The following is a 15737-nucleotide window of genomic DNA, read 5'->3' as shown; positions in this document are numbered from 1 at the left end:
AAAAACTAACGGTACTGCTATCTTGAGCAGTTTATCTGAGACTGGAAAAGATTTCACTGCTAGCTCCTAGCTATGGACAATCCCAGTACCAAATTTTGGTACATGACCTCATGTGTAGTGCAACTGGACGAGACGGACACAGCACGGTGAGCAATGACTACCTTTTTTCTCCTTAGAGCAAAGTGCACATGGTTATCATTGTAACTTTTTGTTACACAGAGGGTGGAAAGCGAGGATTACTTCCTATGCTTCGATTTGACCTGCATGCATAGATCACAACCTCCTTGAACAGGGCGGCATTTTACACCAATAAGACATGGTGAAAATGCCGCAACGTTCCATGGAAACACACATAATGCAATAGAAACTTTTTATTATAATATTTTCCACTTCAAAAACGCACATGAGACTGTTCAACCTAAACTTTTGCAGAGAACAATAAAAAAATGTCGTAAGAAAAGTACAAAGAATAAATGCATTAAACATTGATGCTCCAGTCTTTTTCTTTTCCTTCATGTATATTGGACTGATTTTGCTCCTGATAACCAAATTCAAGGCAAGAAGACAGTGGTGTATGTACAGTACAAGAGATACTGTGCAAGTCAAACAAGCATGTGTAAATGGCAAGGATCTAATGGACCAGACCAAACTTTAGTGGGTCATAAAATGACTGAAGAACATGTCAAGGCACACAGGTAGAGCTAAAGGCTGTCTGAAAAAACGGCACTTATGACCTGCATAGTGAAAACTGGAAGGCAAGGTTTAGTTTGTTTTATTAAAAGCACTGAGCAAGTTAAGTCATGAGCCTAAGCTTGGTCCAGGCATTAGATTCAGAGTAAAGGAGACAACAATGCTGAAAATTCGTAACTGTCAGAAACAATGAACTTGAAAAAGCGTAAAAATTGTGAACACCCGTGGTACATGGTTTTTGCATTGTTTCCCACAATACAGAGAAAAACGGTTTCCGGGCATATAACAGCAAACCGGCACATCAAACGGGAATGCCTTAAGGAGTCTTTGGCAGTGGGCTGTCAATGGAATGTCATTGGTAACGCTATATATAAAACACCACAAAGTAGAATGAAACAATAACACATTGTTGCTTTCTGAACAAGGCATCAACTCGATGGCTAAGAACAGCTTCAAACCACATGGAAGAGAACAACGGTGGGTTGTACAACGGGCTTTCGTCGATGCAACAATGGAACAAACTTTGAACATTAGTAAGAAGCAAAATGCCCAGAACATGGCACAACTTGTGCGGATATGTACGAACTTGACAAAAAAAAACCATGGTTCATCACAGACGAGTAATGTGTGGGTGATAATACAATATGCAAATGACCACTGAAAGGTCACAAATGCGTCAGCAAAACGAGTATGCAATGTTCATGGTCCAGAAGAAAAATCTCACAAAACACTCCGCTCTGTTTATGTCCCTTCTTGCTTTTTCCCATGAAAACCCAGCAGCAGAATCAAACCTGAACCTGGTATGCCACAAAGAATGTGTTAACCTATCTTATGCGAAACCAGCTCTACAAACTGTTTCATTTAAATAAGACCACACACTCTATAAAACTGAACACCAGTGGTTAAGAGCATCTTAGTGGCAAGAAAAATACCCCAGTGCAGCTGGTGAGATAGGGAGCTCTCATTTAAAAACATTGGTTATATTTTCCTTAATGAAAGGAAGACATTGGAAGACTGCTGGTCGGCCTGCAAACGAGACTTTTCAGACTCTGTTCTGCAAAGCAATGAAGTCAAGCTTTAAAATGCTCGATTCTGTAAGCCTGAGTACACTTGTGTTATCACGCACAGGTTGCGCGATGGATGAAAACAAACGTGGTCTACGATAAGGTGGCAAAACAATAAAAAAAATGTGTTCATGAGGTGATAAGCACAGGTTGGTGATTTATGTACATGTCAAGGTGCATCACTGGGGTGCCACTCTGTGGCGAAAAAGAAAAGCTTTGGGGTGTTCATTTATGTTTTCTGTGTGTGTGCTGGGTATATATATATATATATATATATATATATATATATATATATATATATACGGAATTTGTGTGATGCACAAAAGTGGGTTTGGATGGGGACTAGACACACCTGAACCATTTATACTTTTGGTGCAGTGCTAACTCAATAAATTACAGTACAGCTTAAAAACACAAAACGCTTTGGAGAAATTACAGTGGGTAAACAAAGAGATCACGAACAATATATATTAAGACAAAGTTTCAGCAAAAGCTTAGTGACCCGGCAGGTGGTCTTCATGTAGGAAGTAGTCTACACTACAATATATATATATAGATATGAAACTGTTTCAAAGTCGGCATTACACTGTGATCTCTTGGATGGAATGCTTCTATGAGGGACTATCTCCTTCTCAGTTCTCTAGAATAGTGAGATAAAAACATATAGCACCGGTTTTAAGAGTAAATTACAGACTTTCAAATACATCACGTTTTCAAGAACATTTGCTAATTGTATAAAGTCTCGTACCCAGAGTTTTCCAAAAGGGGGCGAGAAAATAATGTTCTCTGTATTTCCTTGAGATCAGATATCAAACCCCTGCTTTCCAGGGAAGAAATAATTCTTTTTCCTCTTTATGGAAAAAGGACAAACAACAAACTGCTTGCAAAGAAAGCGAAAAAAAAACATGGACTAGTCAGTAAGCACTGTTGGTTGTACGGATAAGCATCAATAACTTAGTTGCGCTACATTACATACTTATTGTGATTATGCGGGGCCTGGGTCACAGTGTCACTTTGGTTTTGGTTTTGCCAGGTAAGAAATTACAACCACACATCTACATACACACGCCAGAACTGAAATACTACACACGTCACATAAAACAAACGACTGCTTTTTATGTTTTAAGCTTTAACGCATTTTACATACGTCAGCGTCAACTTTTTTTGCTGTTTTTCTGTTGAAACATTCACTAAGTTGAAAACTCTAGCTCGTAAAAGCATTATGCTGAGCACCGTCAAATGCGAACGTACAAATACGAGGGAATTAAAACTCTTATTATATTATATATGCATACAAAAATACTGTTTTTCACCAGGCAAACTTTGCGCAAAAGATGAACGGTTGCGTGCAAGTGGAGTGCATGCTGTAGCAAGAACATGCAAATACAACAGCCTCCAACTCGCCACTGTCAAACAACAAGTAGACAAGCAACACGAAACAAATACGCGTCACAATGAAAAGAACAACCATGGAACCCTGTGGATTGTGCTCCTAAGCTGAATACAGCATGGCTTGTAAATGCAAATAGTGCGAACGTCTAGGCCATAGAACTGCCGAACGCCCACCATGCTTAAAGTTTCAATAACCGGATGTAAAACTAAACATTAGGCAATTTTATCTTTCCAGAAGGTTACCATATTTACTCATGTAATTAATACCCAAATTTTCGCCAAAGAGAAATGTTGGTAATTTCCGCGGCAGATCAAGTGATAAGAAAATTAACAATTTAATCAAGAAATTTTCCAAAATGTCTGTGCATTTATAAACAAAGTATGTTTGTTAGCCAGAATATATAGTACTTCCAGTTGAGAAACAGACTGCTGCACATAATGTTTTCTTTTTTGTTTCAGAACAAAGTTTCCCGCAGGGGAGCTGACAAACCACATTGTACACAAAGTACTCGTATGACAGAGCACTTGGAAAGACACTGTAGAGTGCGGTGCAAAACTGCACCATGTCAAGAACATAGTTGTCACAGAGGACGCAACACGGAGAACAAGGAAAACATGGACAAACGGACACTGTGTGCACAACAGACTAACAGGGCAGAGAGACTATCTTCTAGAAGTTGATGTCTTGAACGTCCGTCGGCGTGTTCGGTTGACTGGATGGTGAGGAGGGCTCGACAATGGGGGGTGCCATCAGGGAGTTGCTTTTGCTGTTCATGTATAATGTCACTGAGGCGACACTCTTACAGAGGGCTTGCTGCTGAAAGGCGGCCACACTGGATGCCATCAGGGTTTCGATTTCCAGGACACAGCGCCGGATATCAGTCTGTTGGGTATATCGAGAAAACGGGCACAAAAATGTCAATTAGGCTGCAAAACAATCGCATTAGAAAGATATAGAGTTTCCTCCTCAGTACAATGTTGCAAATTCAGGTCTCAACTAAGTGAAGAACATTCACTAAAGGATGCATGGCTAGCTGCGACAATTTTGCCGGTATAAATCAGGAACTTTTATGAGTCCTTTTTATGTTTGCAAAAGAAAACCAAGAATCAGCTATACAGACAGATATGCTGAGGATGTACAGAGTTCATCAAGGCTCGAACACTTTTTGTTGCTTATGCACTGCTTTATCACAATCCCAATCAAACGACCATTACGTGATCAGGGTTTGAATTCTGAAACACGTCTAACAATGATCCACGTAAGACTTAACGTGAGAAATATGAGAGAAGCCGACAGCCACAGAAACCAAGGGGCACAGGGGATTTTTAATTATTTTTTTTATTTTGTGGTGTTGATCAATTTATATTACTGAATATGTTATCACTTAAATCTAATTGATTAGAAAAGCAGAAGAAAAAACTGGGATCCGAACACACGACCTCCGAATTACGCGTCCGGTGCTCTACCGCTGAGCTACGGCGACGGCTGTCAAAACTTCTGCTTTCGGGGGTATCTATGTTTACAAATAACCTAACCTCGGGAGTGTTCACCAGCGCCATCCACGTTCTTAAGTAGCTGTTGGCTTCTCTCATATTTATAACGAGCCCCTCATTCCCCTTTCCTTGTCTGCTTAACGTGAGAAAGACATTGAGTGCCTCACAAGAATGCCTGATCTGCATGATCCTGATGATCCTGCATGATCCTGATGCCTGATCTGCTCAGGGGGCGAAAATCTTGAAGAACTTCAATGTGCCTAGCGCTTTCGACATGACCAGGCCCATACGGCAATGGTGATTTTTCTTTTGCAGAATATGGAAAATATTCTGGACCTCTACAGATGACCACATTATGCCGTATTCTATGCACTACAGTTTTTTCCTCTTCTCTTTCTCAATCTATGATATAGACACTCCAACTATAGAAGAGGAATTCTCAAGTGGAGCGTGCTCAGCCTCTTTTTTTTTCATTTCCCTGAGATACAGTCACAAAAGATGGTTAGTGCTTACAGTATGCCTCGATATAAATGACTGAGGATTGCAAGTAGGGCTGTGCACATTGCGCTATTCCCCATAACTATGCCGTAAATAACCGAACTCTGTCTGCCAAGTTGACAACACAGCTTGCTTTCAAGCTACTTGCTTGCAGTTTTTTCGCCTCAAGTCCTTTACTCTTTCAGTGAAACGACATTATATTTTGCAAGTATTCTTTAATTCAATCAACCATGCAGTATTTGTGCCAATACACTCGACACAGACCACCTGGATATGCAGTGTCCCATAAGTCAGACTGACAGTGCCATACGCGGCTCACTCACCGTCCTGACGTTGGTGATCCTCTCGAGCGAGGAGAGCAGCTGATCCTGCGCACTCGTGTGCAACGGTCCGCTGAGTCCGTGGACGGCGGCGGCCACGCTGGAAGTGGCCAGGAGGGCGGGGCTATAGCTGACGAAGTTGTATTCTGCGAAAAAGACAGGAAAATATGACCAAAATTCAGGTTAAATCGCACTTTGAGAAGAATCTGCAGTAACACAGTTGTCAGGCATGCATCCCCACAAAGCAAGACCGATTTTAGATGTTCATCCACACACATCACCGCCAGCATTGTCACTGGCCCGGCTACGTCTTGTACTGGATGACGGCCTTAGCAGAGATGTCTAATTAGCGTTGTCTGAGCCATCCCAGGAGCAACATGTCCAAGCAAAATCCCCTAATCTGATCTCTCGACCCCCTGCCCCTGACACTCTGCAGTCCCTTAATGAATTCTCCCTTTCTTTGTAATCACTCTGCTACCCGACCATCGGCATACGATACAAAACACAACATCCTTCACAAATGCCACCCGAAAATTGAGATGCTGATGCGTAGCGCACCGATTTCCGACCTACGACTAAGAGGCTGGTAACACCCCAAGCGCCAGCGGCAACATCGTTTGCGCCGCGGTATATTTTAATTATGCATCGTTAATTTTTCACTGCATTCAAACACATGCCACTCATGCAAATAAGCAGGACTCGAATCTCTTCTCTAAATAATAGAAGTTTCTTCGCATTTCGACTACGCACGCGGCAGCGACTCACAAGTCGTCAATGACCCTCCTGGGAAAGACGCCGGCGGTCAACGTGCGAAACAGGACATCAGCCCCAGGGAAGGAAGCGGGGGGATTGCGTCGGGGGGTGGTTACGTTTCGACATTCCTGAGCGGTTTAAAGGTCTTCCGTTAGGGGGAGCCCTTGAAGAAAACGCATCCCGGCCTTTCGTTTGAATGAAGTTAGTCGAATGAGGGCGACACCGCCAAGGAGGAGCAGGGACACCAGGGAGCAAAAAGAGGAAGTGCAGAGAGCGAGTGAGAAGAGGAAGGAAGTGTACTTCCGGTCGTCCGCCCAAGCCGCCGTCGGGCAGACCAACAGTAAATATCGATGAGAAAAGCAGCTACAGACCCGTTTGCTTATACTTTCTGTTTCTTTCCTGTCGTTTTTTCCCTTCCTATGCCCCCCCCCTCCCCCCCCCCCCCCCCCCCCCCCCCCCGGGGGGCTCTGGCCATTTCTTTTTTTTTTCGTTGCCACTCAGACGGAACAGTATGCCGTGGCATCCAGACAGCCAAGCACACAGGAGACGCCGATGGAATAACAACAAAGAGTTCAGGCAGGCAGCTCGCAGTACAAAAAAGGAAGAGGAAAAGGAGGGTATACACTCATTAACCGGATAACCGCGTGTAATAAAAAACAGTGCCGCAATGCGGCGTTACGTGAAAGGGAAGGCGGTGTGTCGAGTAATGGCCGGCAACAACGGTCCGGACACTGTAGCTATCAATACGAATCAAATACGGCACACACAAGGCGATTCATTCTGAAAGGTGGTTTACGGGCACTGTCACGCGTCCTGAACTGCCGCGGAAAGCGACGGACCTCTTTCGTTTCATGCGGCTAACAGCGAACAGTAACAGGCATAAAGTGGCCAGAAGTTTACATTAACCGAATTGTCTTTAACTGAAGTATGTGTCGTCGTTTTTAGAAACAAACTGTGGCGTGAACAACAAAATACAGAGATAGAAACAAGATTACGGAAAGCTCGCGGACGTCAGAAAAAAAAAAAAAAAAACATTTCGACCAAATTTATTTGCGAAGTCCCGTTTTTTTTTTTTTTTCTCGCTTGTATGCAACGCCTCGCCCTCCTTAAGATGGGTTGGGTCAGGGGAGCGCCTGTTCTTTGAGAAAAGGTTTTCCGCGAACGCAACCTTTTCTTGGTCGTGTGTGCCTGCCTTGGGGCGCGGGGAGGAAGGACTCTTTGAGAGCGGGCCGAAGCAGACAGACGAAGCCCGGAGGGGGATGGAAAAGCCGGCGCTTACGAGAAGTCATGTGACCCTCCACACCCGAATTCCTCGGTTGTGACACGTACAGCGCTGTAGCTTTTGGTCCAGCAGTGCGGAATGCTTTGCTAATAAATCAGAGGAGTGAAGTAAATGGCCACTTGTGGAACATAATCGCATTAGCTGACCTTGATAAGGATAACGAAACTTCGCAAATCACCGCTGAAATACGCGTTATTGAGAAAGGGAGTCCATCTCCACTCTAGACTAGTGTAAACAGCAATGAGAGCATGTCCTGTCATGCCGAACCCAGACCAACATTCGCGGTTTCTGCGTGGACGACACAAAGCGAAACATATCTTTCATAGAAGCAATCCGTCCACTACCTCTCCGTAGCGGCAGTCAATACAAATTGTAGCTCGTTTGCACCGCTTGAGAAATAAAAATAACGCGCAACGCATTTCACCCAGCGAAACGCTGCAATCTCGGACTTAGTACACGTGCGCGGACTAATCACGCCAGCACACATGAGCAGAAGGAGGCCGGTATCTCCTGCGCCCCCCCCCCCCACCCCCCCACCCCGTCGTACCACCACCTTTTTTCAAAGCTACCGAGGCTGCAGCCGACGCCTCGGCATACCTGCCCGCAGCCGCCCTTTAAACGGTAGCACCGAGGTAAAAAAAGCAAACAAAAAAACAAACACACCTTCGCTCGCCCTTCCCCTCTAACCACCGCCAAGAAGCGGCGACCGAGCAACCAGTTCTACGACGCGCGTCCGTGAATGCGAGGCAGGGGGTCCCGACCTTTTTCTTCTCCCCGACTAACCTTCTCCTTGAACGGAGCGCCTCTCTAGCGAAAGATAGAAAGAAGAAAACGAAGAGACATCAAACAACAGGCGAAGCGAGAGAGAAAGAAAGAGGAAGGGGAAGAAGAAAGAACGGCGTCGGCCCCACCCATTTAAAGGTCCCCGCAGCGACCACCTGTCCTGGTTTCGCCTCGAGGGAGAGCAGCTGAAAGCAAGCCGGCGCCATTTTTAAAGTTTCCGGCCGTATGTTCCGGAAGCGCTGGATATCCCTCCTCCTCCGCCGCCGGTCCGCGCGGAGCGTCACCGTGCGTTTAGCGTCGCTGCAGGGACGCCGCCGCTGCATATACACACGCCGATGTGGGGCAGCTGGATTGCACGCTGAATGCCTCCGGCGAACGACGACGCCGCGAGGTTCGGACACGTGTAGAGTGCGCACGTTTTGACGTCACGTCCGGTGTCGGCTTAATTACAGCCGCCTAGTTGGACCGACCAGCGACCCCCACTTGACTCGTCCTTTCGAGTTGAGGTACGAAGTCTATCTTTAGCGCAGTCAAGGATTATCAGTACTATATGCATCAACTGAAATGCGAACGGGTAAATTCAAACCCTAAACATAAATTTTAAAAGCAGGTAAAGGACGATAAATGGTACGGTATGATATAGTACGGTATGGTATGGCATGGTTGGGGTGCTAGAACTGGGAATGAAATATGAGAGAGGTCACAGGGAAACGACCCGGGCTAATTTTGACTGGCCACTTTAGAAGATACGATTAATTATGAAGTCACACTTAACAAAGGAGCCTTTCAGTCTTCGAAAAAAAAAAACTTCATATTTTGCTCTTCGCACATGATGGTTTATGGATTATTGAGGGTTAACGTCCCAAAGCTACTCAGAATATCCCCGTTCGTGTTTCACGGGGCATCTGATATTACGTGGATAACAAACGATTCCAGGTAAACGGCGCTGGAACTAGTCGCCTTTGTCGAATTGCTCACGACTGCCAGCTTGATTGACTGGCATCGCTGCAATCAATCAAATAATCAATCAATCAATCTCTCTCACGTTTTCCAGAAAGCCCAAATTCATCGCCGATATGATGTACTTCCTGCAACGCTACCTTGTATCCGGCGAATATGCACTAGACTCAGCTCGACGAAAACCACCGAATGCCGGGGTGAACAACACGAAAAAAAAAACACGGATATTGCGCAAGAGCGAGCAAAACAGTCAGAAAACGTACGAAGCTGCCCGCGAGCCGCAATCCGTGCTCTGTCCAGCTCGAAAACGCATTACCCTATAACCTTCCTCCCGTTAGCACAGGATTACGCCCCACCTCCACTCAATGCTCCCACCCCATACTAGCTACTCCACAGGGCTTATACCATAACCGCGTCGGCTAATGACCATCGCCGATGAAACGCGAAAAAAATGAGTCAGCGGAACTTCCGCGGAGAGCCCAAGAACGGCCCTTTCCAGTGGAAGCCGCCACGCCAGCAGCGAATTGCCGGGCGTAGCCACTGATTTAGTTTTTTTGTTCTCTTTCTTTTGTCTTCACCTATCCTGCACGGCTCCGTAAGGGCTGGACACCCTCCATCCAGCCGGACGCTGGCCGCTGCAGTGAAAGACGGAATACCGTAGAAAGAAGAGATGAAGAAAAAAAACAGGGTGGGAGAGGGGAAAGCGGGTTCCACAAAAGAGCGCGCCATCTGTCGCGAAGGCTCCGCGGAGCAGCAGCAATCACGCAACCATGGCAATCGTAAACGTGTATCCGACTCGCATCTGTGTTTTTTCCCCCTGCCATGCTATATACCCCACCCGTACAACTCGCCACCCCTGCTGCGGCCGCGCTAATGCAGGACCTCTTGTTAACTCTACGCCGGCCACGGGCCGAGCAGGGAGGGAAGTCCATTATACGGTCCCTTCTTTACTGTTAGTTTTTTTTTTACTTGCGTGTTCGTAATTCGTCGATTCGTAATGATCACAGAAGGATGATGTACGGCTTAGTGTTTAAGTGAATGATAACTGTTTCAGCCCCAAAGGAGACCACCCCGCGCACACTTTAGGGCGCTAAGTGCTGCAAGAACGGCGCAACTTACACGGGTGAAAAGCTGGAGGGCAGAACCGAGAAGCAACATTGAAACTCGTTCCTGGCTTTAGTTTTCATTGCTTAATTAAAGCATTAATTGGTGAATGACAATAACAATTTCCTACCAGGAAACGAAAGGCAAAATTGCAGCTTTAATTACTCGCGCTGCGTGGGATTTAAAGTTCCAAAGATGTACGCGAGATATGATCGACGTCGTGGCGAGGGGGGGGGGGGGGGGGGGGGGTAGGGGGGGTCTCTGGATTAATTTAAACTACATGGGGTCCTTAAATGCGAACTGGTTTCGCACAGGGCCCGGGCGTCGCATGAATTTCGCCTCCATCGTAATGCGGCCACCGCGACCGGTATCCGAGCGCGCGACCTTCCAGTTCAGCAGCCGTATAATCTCTATCTACTCATCCACTGAGGCATCGCGGCGAGCAAGCTGTAGCTATTTTCTAAGCTGCTTCATGCTTAGTCTTCACTGAGGGTAAACTTCTCACGATCCATTCTTCGCGTTTTTTTCCCGCTGCTATAAAATGCATACTGCGAACGCAATATATTATATAGCTACTAATCGCGAGACGAACCCCTACTCAGCGCCCGTTACCCACTGTCCGCACATTTTGTCAAGCATGCATAATAAGGGATATCGGCTCTCAACGCTGCACGCCGCAAAGAAATCACCTGGTTAGCCAAAGCCGGCAAACAGTTGACGCATTACCCAACTCGCAGAGAAACGAAATCATACCCAACAATTCTGGACCACATTTTTCAGCGGGACACCGTTTATGAACGCAATGTTTTCATATAATGCAAGATTCCACTACAACACTTAATACAACCGCAGATCACCCGACGGCAGTCATGCATGTTGTTGTTTATTAACGTTTTTGCTATCGTCAAAAGGGTTTCCCATTGGTTTTCTATTGCAGTCTTAACTGTTCTATGCGATTGATGTAAACACTTTAAAAGAAACACTTTGCTACATATCAGGAGAATGGACCACTACCTTCAACATTTCCATAAGAGTATCTTACAATTTTCCAATTTTCGAAAATTTTGTCCGACAATGTTGGACATGAATTCTACATCAAACCGTTTTCGGCGACAATCAAGAATGCTGTTCACAATTCTTTAGCCATCTTCTCTAGGCCACAACCGGAATTTTTACAGATGTTCTTGATAATGTAAGAACTGCCTAGTTTCTGGGTTCTAAAGCAAACAAAAAAGAAAAAATAACAAGACGCGCGCAATTTTCGGGCGCAACGTTCACCATGCCCATATGCCACCACACCGGACTCCACAGCATCCGCGCCTTTTTCCTTTCTCTCGGGTACCCAACAACTGATACCGAAGACCAGGAAAAAAAAAAATAAAGTCGCACAGGCGGCGTCTTCTATTCCTAATGCCACATCTGTTTCTTCTAAACAATTCCCCCGCTTCTTTCAAACCCGCCTGTCCATCTCACCCGCTCCTTGCAAGGGATCCCAACTACCTCGAGACGCAGCCGAGGAGCAACTGCATAAGTAACAACGACCGATACGAAATTCAAGATGCCAGCCGGCCTACAACGAACTGAACGGAGTCCCTTTACGCTTCCCAACAACGCGAACCAAAAAAAAAAAAAAGGTTCTGTGTTTCAAAGAGGCGCGGGCCTTTTGATTTCCACGCGCCTCGCGGGCCTCCAGAAGAAGGCAGAAACGAAAAAAAAGAAAAGAAAGAAAGCGAACGAACGAAGAGGCAAGAAAGAGAAGCGGCTCGTATACCAATGCAAGTGTTTCGCGCGCTCCGCTAAGCCTGACATATCGTTTTGCTCAATGCGGCCTGGCAGGCGCAGTTGAAGAAACCATACGCGCCGGGCGTTCGCCTTCGCCAAACGGGCAAATAAAAACCGAAACGGGAGGCCCAGGAACAAATGAAAGCGCGAGCCCCGGCTCGAAACGTAGCTATTGTTCGCGCCTCCAAGCCGGCGATGCGTGCGCAAGGTGCGAGACCCGAGCCGAGCCGGGGCCGAGTCAGGCTGAATCCGCGAGTATACGACGCGGCAGCACGGAGCCCTTCTCTCTGTCGCTCTTTTAACAATAACAAAGCGAGCCACAATGGGGATATCTCGCAAATCCCTCTTTCGCGCTCTGGCATTCCACCGGCAGGGTCGGTCTGTTCCTTTCACCATTGAATTCGGCCCTCCGATCGTTGCTACTGTCTGCCGGCTGGGTGCGATTCAGAGTACGCGCGGTCCAAGAAGCCAGGCGTCGACGCCAGAGGAAGGGTCAGTTCATGGGAAACTATGGCCGGTATGTTCCCGGAGTTCTTTTTTCCGACGTAGCTCGGTATTCTCCATTTGTAAGCTCCACTCTTTCTCCCCCCAACCTCCTCCTGATGCCTTCGTTTCATTCTACGTTGTCGCGCGCCGCGTCCTGCTTTCTTTTCGGCACCGCCTTGCATGAGTACGTGGCTTAGGTGTCGGTCGCAGACCGTTTTGGGGTTCGTCGACACCGTTCGCGAGCGTCGAGGCGCACCACTACGCATTCCAAATGCCACATTCATATGAGGCCTCCTCCTGGCTTTCCCCTTCTTTCGCTTCCTAGCTGTTTTCTTTTTTTTACGTTCACCAATGAAAGGCAGGCGCTGGGAAGGGGCTGAATGAACGGACGGACATTCAAATGTGAGTGCAGGCTAATTTTTCAACCATTCACGCGATGTCTTCCCAGTCCTGGACCACTAGTCCCCCCTTCTGGAACCTCCTGGTAAGCGAGCCGTTCCTTCTGTCGGATTCCAGGCGCGCCACTTTCCGGGGCTTCGGGCACAGGCGTTGGTCGGCGCAAAGTCTTCAAGAACACTCCTCGTCGAACCATTAGAGCAGTACGGGGGGGGGGGGGGGGGGGGGGGGGGGAGGAACATACAGTGACAGAACAGAACGGAGCCGGCGAACGCCAAGCAGTGGAAACGAAGTCGATGACGCGGTTTCATGCCTGAGATTTCTCATGTTCTACACCCTATTGTGTAGAAGACTAATCGTACGGCTTCCTCACGACGCTATGAATTGAAGATGGGTGCGAACAAGTTGACGCCCGAGCCCATACTCGTTCAAAGAACCACGAGTTGGAGGGAAACACTGGAGCTATGCATGTAGGAAGGAGAATGGGCGCGCCTGAACACTTCACATTTCTCCATCGTCCCTTCGCACATTCGGAACTGGTTGAGGGATAGAAACACGGCCACTTTTTTCGTAGACAAAAGCTACTTTGGGAATGCGATGAATCGGATGTCGCACGTTCCAGAAGAGTCGCCGGTTGCACAATAAGCCGCAGCTATGTATTCCAATGGGAACTGTCGAAATCGCGCATTTGTCGACCAAACCTGCCGAGACAAAAGACGAGGCACAACGGACGCACGCGGGGAGCAATCGACAACCGGTGCTGGTTGTTTTTTTTTTTAGTTTAAAGTTCATTTCTATATCGGCAGCGTGCGGGTTTCGAGTCGAGTGCGTTTGTCTTTCCGGTTTGCAAACCCCTCGAAGGTGGGATAGTGGTTAGGAGAACAAGGCCTAAGTCCAGGACCACGAGTCTTTCTTTTTGCCTTCTTGGCACCTCGATGCAATGCGAGTTCAAGGTGTGGAACCCACAGACCGAATAGAGCCAGCTGAAGCATTGTTTGAGGCTTAGGTACGAGTGGTATGAGGTAAGCCTTGGAAGAGGATTCCGAAGGAAACGTTCTTTGAGTGTGTCGAGTGGTAAGATCGTTGACTCTGGAAAGTCAGGCAAGTAAGAACCGGTACACGCCATCTTGGAAGAATTCACTGAGTCGAACATCCGGCTTCCCCAGTGGCCCTATTGCATATTGTTAGCGGTGGTTGCTTGAGGTATGAAGCTATTTCTAGCATATATATATAATAGTTTACCAATCAATTTTGATTGCGTTAGACATCTTGTTTTGGGCGCTGAGGGGTGCAGATGCGTTTCTCACGTAAAAGAAACATGATTACGTGAGAAACAATGATTAACCAAGGTCGGCAATCGCCTCTTTCCAACTACTTCCACGATCATACAGGTTTACCATAGGTCACGTTTACACACAAGGTTGTACAACAATAAACAAAAGTGACAAAATCGTAACGACGCCTTAGAAAGCAATATTTGCATACAACATGTATCAGGTTTGGTATGTTTTATATTACTTCTCATAACAATAAGAAGACACACTCTATCCCCCGACGATGTGACCCCGTAACAAACACATCCATTCAACGGAGATTATTCAGATCGACTTCTAAACCTTCCCACTCTGCATCATTGTCTGGTTTCTGTACCTTTTTCTTTCCTTATTTTTTTTAAGCAGCGTCTTCAGCATCGCAAAAACGCATCACGAACTCAAGTTGAGAGCACAAATACCCTTTCTTTTTGTCGCTCTTATTCTCGCGTTCACAACGAAGGGATGGTTGTGAGAAAGCCCTCATAAATTGTTGCCGGATACCCAAGGCGGAAGAAAGCGACAGAACGGCAATAGCAACAAAGACACATTGTTTCTTCAGGAAGCTCCTGGTGTCTATTTTTTTTCTCTACAAAGGTTCTCTTTTTTTCTTCATCCCATCGCGCGGCTCCGTCGGTGTAGTGAAAAAAAAGAAAGGGGGGGGGGGGGGGGGAATAAGAAGAAAAAATGGCCGGCGCATAAAGGCGTGTCGCCGTAAGGTGAACGCCGCATCATCAACAAAAGCCGAGCCAAGCCCCGTGAAACCTTTCTATGCAACTATAAGTGGTCGCCATATGGAGGTCCATCCTTTAGCCACAAAAACTCATCCCCGGGAGTATAAATGCCTTTTGACCCCACAGCCGCAAAAGGACATTAATCGCATCGGGACTTTTTATTGCTTTTTTTTAACGTGCCACTTTTTTTTCCATACCTCATCTCTGAGTAGAAGAGTTAAAAAAATTACAATGAGAAGGAAGGCATTGGTGGTACAAAAAAAAGATGTGAATATCGGCTACACCAGATAAAATAAAAACGCAACATCAATCGGCGGACATGATTTATGTAGTATCGTGCGCTAGTAAACATTGCAAGCTCGGCGCGCTGTGGTAACACAATGCTGACGAAAAGATGGCAAGGATTCGAGCAGTGTCGTGCTCTCTCGGTTATTGCGCTGTTATCGCGTGCAGCCGTGTGAAAACATGATTGCTCTCTCGATAAGCTCTCACCGAAGAGGTAGGCTGGTTGGTTTGTACAGGGATATCACGCTACGAAAAAGGATTCGAGAGGGATCTTTTTTTTTTTTTGCCTCACCTACAGTGCTGATATTGAACGTATATCACTTTAGGTACGACGAAATTCACGCCCGTTCTCCACTTGTTCCTACCACAAAGGATCTGCGATTCTACGCTGAAGTGAGTCTGCT

At 46.5% G+C, this 15737-nt stretch overlaps 1 protein-coding gene across 1 annotated transcript in view; it reads right to left on the bottom strand.

Annotated features, from left to right (window-relative positions):
• Positions 1-404: 404 nt before the first annotated feature.
• LOC149328991 (G1/S-specific cyclin-D2-like) overlaps positions 405-15737 on the bottom strand; it is a 64553-nt gene continuing 49220 nt past the window's right edge. Inside the window, exons 4-5 of the mRNA XM_089560034.1 lie at positions 5462-5604; positions 405-4029 (exon numbers count right to left, since the gene is read on the bottom strand). Of these exons, the coding sequence (XP_089416160.1) occupies positions 3817-4029; positions 5462-5604 (356 nt within the window). The 3' untranslated portion in view covers positions 405-3816. The remainder of the gene's footprint in view (positions 4030-5461; positions 5605-15737) is intronic.

The sequence above is a fragment of the Amblyomma mixtum genome, chromosome 9 (assembly GCF_055824585.1).
Source record: "Amblyomma mixtum isolate Tamu chromosome 9, ASM5582458v1, whole genome shotgun sequence".
Lineage (NCBI taxonomy): Eukaryota > Metazoa > Arthropoda > Arachnida > Ixodida > Ixodidae > Amblyomma > Amblyomma mixtum.
The sequence above is the reverse complement of the archived record's forward strand: the minus strand, read 5'-3'. Positions and strand labels throughout refer to the sequence as shown.